At 60.0% G+C, this 3,821-nt stretch overlaps 2 protein-coding genes across 2 annotated transcripts, besides 1 other annotated feature; one reads left to right on the top strand and one right to left on the bottom strand.

Moving 5' to 3' along the window:
* Nucleotides 1–590: 590 nt before the first annotated feature.
* Nucleotides 591–616: a microsatellite.
* Nucleotides 617–670: 54 nt separating this feature from the next.
* Nucleotides 671–2,659, bottom strand: Tco025E_09424 (putative syntaxin binding protein; the record flags this gene model as incomplete). Its single annotated transcript, XM_029376243.1, has 1 exon — nucleotides 671–2,659. The coding sequence occupies one exon, from the start codon at nucleotides 2,657–2,659 to the stop codon at nucleotides 671–673; it is 1,989 nt and encodes a 662-aa protein (XP_029223636.1).
* Nucleotides 2,660–3,374: 715 nt separating this feature from the next.
* Nucleotides 3,375–3,821, top strand: Tco025E_09423 (uncharacterized protein; the record flags this gene model as incomplete). The annotated part of the gene is made up of 1 exon (XM_029376242.1): nucleotides 3,375–3,821. A coding segment is annotated over one exon (447 nt), but the record flags the coding sequence as incomplete, so codon positions are not given.

Genomic DNA, 3,821 nt, shown 5'->3' with positions numbered 1-3,821 from the left:
ATAACGCGCGTCCAACGTCCCCTGCGGGTTGCCATTGCCAGTGCATCGCTGTACAGCGTCGTCCAACGCCGTCCACGGCTGCACCACGGACTTTACCTTCCCCAGCTGCTCCGTCGAGCGCACAGACACAACACTGTACGACTCCTCACCCGCCGGCTTCCTCTTTTCGTATACCGAAATCAACTCTCCCTCCTTGCCACTTTTGTAGAACAGGGGGCTGGCAGCAGCGTCCTCCTCCGCGACGGTTACGCCAGGGCCACGCGTTGCCTGTCCGTCAACCAAAGATGCATTCGACCCTTACCTTATTGGTTTTCTTTGCCCTCAGAATACACCGGCATCGTGAGGAGCATCAGTTTTTTTTCCCCCAAATGGTGGCAATGGCGAACCCGCTTCGCATGCCATTCCCTGTTCGGGCGCGTGAGGTGCCCCACACGCGGGAAAGCAAAGACAAAAACTGGGCCACGCCGCCAGTAAGAGCAAACGACGGGCTCCACATAAAGCGTGCCATGGCGGCAAGGAGAGGGCAAACGGAAAGGCACATCCTCCTCGCAGGGCACTGCAAGCGCGCACTCGCACACATAGACAGAAACATATATATATATATATATATATATATCTCAATTTCCCTCCTTCCATGGCTTTCCTGCAAGTGGCTAGCCTGCGCCGCGCCTTACCGCAGACTGCCAAGCTCTTGTACAAACACTTCAGGACGCAGCATAGAGGTGCCACCAAGGATCACTTCACGGCCGTACTTTTTAGATATCTCGTAGGCCGCGCGCCTCTCGCTGCAGGTCACACCACCCAAAACAAACAGCACTATGCGTTGAGGGTTTCTGAGGGCAATCATTCCTCCACTACCGCCCAAATCGAGAAGGTTCTCTCCTTTGCCCCTTCCCTTTTGAAACGGCTCCGCATTGGCCCCTGCCGCTCCGTTGTATTTGCCGCCGCCGCCGCCTGTGCCATTCTGCCCCACCGCATGGTCCTGCCGCATGGCTGCCAGGGACAACCCAACCCGCAACGTTTTCTTCCTAACTGTTGTGTCCGTCGCCGCCTCCCCGCCCGCCGCGGACGTCCTCGCCTCGTACGGGGAGCTCATCGCGGGGTAGTCCGCCGAGTTCAGCGTGTTCCTTGCCACGGATTCCATGATCGCATAGGCCTGGTTGAGAAAAGGGTCGCCGTCCGTCGCCGCGTTGGGGAGGGAAAGACTACTGGCTCGCTCGCCGCGCTCCGGCGCCGGGCCGCCGCAGCGAGTCCTCCCAACCCGCCTCGTCAGCTGCTCCAGGTTCGCAAACAGATGGGCCTTCGAGGCTAGCCCGCAGCCCTGAAGCAACTGCTGCTTTTTGGCCTCCGTGAACTCCTCCGTGTTGCTCGCAGCCGCAAACAGCAAGAGAAGGCGCAGACGCACCGGTTCGGGTATCGCGGCGTCCTTCGTCAGGCGCCGCACGCTCTCCAGGTTTTCCTTGAAGGGCCTGCGCTCAGCGGCGATGTCCTGCTCCACCTCACACACCTCCGCGAGCCGCTGCTCCCGGTAAAGGCCCATAAGTCTGCTGCAGATGTCGATGTGCAGCGACAGCTTTGCCTGCTTCTCCTGAAACTCCAGCAGGCCCCGCACCGCCCCGCCCAACTCCGCCAGATCGGTCCTCTTCTCCAGGCCCTGCGCCAACGCCGGGTGCTCCGCGTGAAGCTCGTTCAGCGCCGCCGGGAGCTCCTCCAGGCACTGCGCAAAGAAGCGATGACGGTAGGAGCACCAGTACACGTCGTCCTCGTCAATCGCATACTCCCGCTTTGCGTCCTCCCCCGCGCGATTCTTGAACGTCTGCTCGTACACGCCATTCTCCAGCGGCATGAGGTCGTCGAGTAGGCACTGGTAGGTGCGCTGGTGCACCAGCGGCGCCACCGTGTCGAAGCCCCGATCAAGGATTACCAGGACCGGCTTGCCGCGGACGTTTTCCCCCTTCTTGAAGTCGGGTTCGTCGTAGCAGAGCTTGGCGAGCTTCTCAAAGAAGGTCTTGGCAAAAGCGTGGCAGATGTTGCTTCGGTTTTGGTAGTGGATGAAGGGCACTCCGCTGTTCAGGACGTGAAACACCGACACCAGCCGCGACGCCGCGACGTCCAAAACGAACTCGCGGGTTGGCTGCGGCAGCGGCGACAAGAGAGGCGCAAACGCGTCCTCCATGCCCAGGTGAAACACCAGCGACTCGGGGGCGCTGAACTCCAGCAGCATGTCCTTGAAACTCACCACCCGCGGCGCCACCCGGGCCTGCGCGAGCTGCTGCAGGTGGCGCTCCGGCGTGCAGCCCAGCGCGAAGAGGTGGGCCTCCGCGTAGGGGTCCTTCGCCGCCCAGTCCTCAATCACGCGCCTCACAGCCGCCTCCTCGGGGGCAAAGAAGTAGAGCGCAGGGCTACTAATAATGGGCTGCCGCGGCGCCGCGAGGTCCTCCAGCAGAGTCACGCCATGCTCCATGAGGTCATGCACACGCAGCGAGCAGTTCAGCACAGCCGCCGCGTGCGAGTCGCAGATGACAACCTTGAACGACCCAGGAACGGCATCAAGCATGTGGTGGAAAATATATCTTCGCACGCAGCCCCGGATGCCATTGCTGGGCTCGTGCTGCGGCCCCTCCTCTGCCGGCGTTGACCGCACAAGCCCTCCCTGCATACTTACACCACGCACGTCTCCCACCGACGACGTCGTTGGATGCGCGTGTTTGTCTGTGTCCTAGCGCGCCACTCGCCTCACTCTGTGTGTATGTTTCAGAAAGGCAATCAAGCACACAAAGTACGAAGCACAGAGTTGTACATCCGCCCCCACTTTATCAAGCAGAACAAGAGCGGTGAAGTGACTTAAATACCCGCTCCACACCAATGCGCCGACAGTAACAGCGGGCACGAAAAGCCAGTTATTGTTATTTTTTTTTTTTTTCAAGCTTAGAGTTACCGCACGTGATTCCTGGTGCCCCACCCGCACCCGCTTTTCCGCCATCCCCTACAGATTAACAGGTTTCCATTTCCGTGACTTATCGCTTACTTATTTGGCAGGTTTACTGTTCCATTGGCACATTGTTTTTTTGCCGCGTCCTCTTCACGGCCCCCGGCGACGAACAAATTAACAGGAGGCCCTACAGCGTCCGTCGCAAGTGGCTGGAGGACGAGAGGGGACATGTTTTTTACGCGTTGCTGCCGCAGTTATGCCTCCTCAACGTTCTTTTTTCCCGTTTTATTCTTCCTTCGCACCTCTACCTGCTGAGGACGGCCGCGGCCCACGAGAAGGGCGACGTTCAGTCCATCCAAATAACCCAAGGGGGGTTGAACAAAACAAGAAATGAGTATAAATTTACGTTTAAGAAAAAAAAAACAAGGTAAAAGAAACACTTATGCGCTGTTGCCTGCGGACCACGCAGAAGACAAACCGCGTCCGCCTTGAAGTGCAACGTCACCCACGCTGCGGCTCAACAAAGTGCTGCGACGGCGGTGGCGGCGAGGAGCAGCAGCGGAGAGAAGCCGGCAGCTGCCAGAGCACCATCGCCGTTGGACTGCGGGGCAGCCGGGGGGTGCACCCTCTCGCGGGATGCACCGTCTTCGGTGTCGCGGCTCTCCGGAAGCCCAGGCGAGGGCGGCGGCAAGGGCACTTCCGCCGGAGGCACAGGGGCCGACGGGGGGGGATGCAGGCGATTTGTGCGGATCAGGCGATTTGTGCGGTTCAGGCAACTCAGGCTTCGGAGGCGGTGCAGACGGTGCGGGGGGCTGGGAGGGACCTTTCTCTTCCACTCCTTGTCGTTTGCCGTCCCATTGAACCCCTGGGGTCACGCCGCTGCCGGTGG

Source organism: Trypanosoma conorhini, assembly GCF_003719485.1.
Source record: "Trypanosoma conorhini strain 025E chromosome Unknown Tco_14.4_contig_01108, whole genome shotgun sequence".
Classification (NCBI taxonomy): domain Eukaryota; phylum Euglenozoa; class Kinetoplastea; order Trypanosomatida; family Trypanosomatidae; genus Trypanosoma; species Trypanosoma conorhini.
This window is presented reverse-complemented; position numbering and strand designations above follow the sequence as displayed.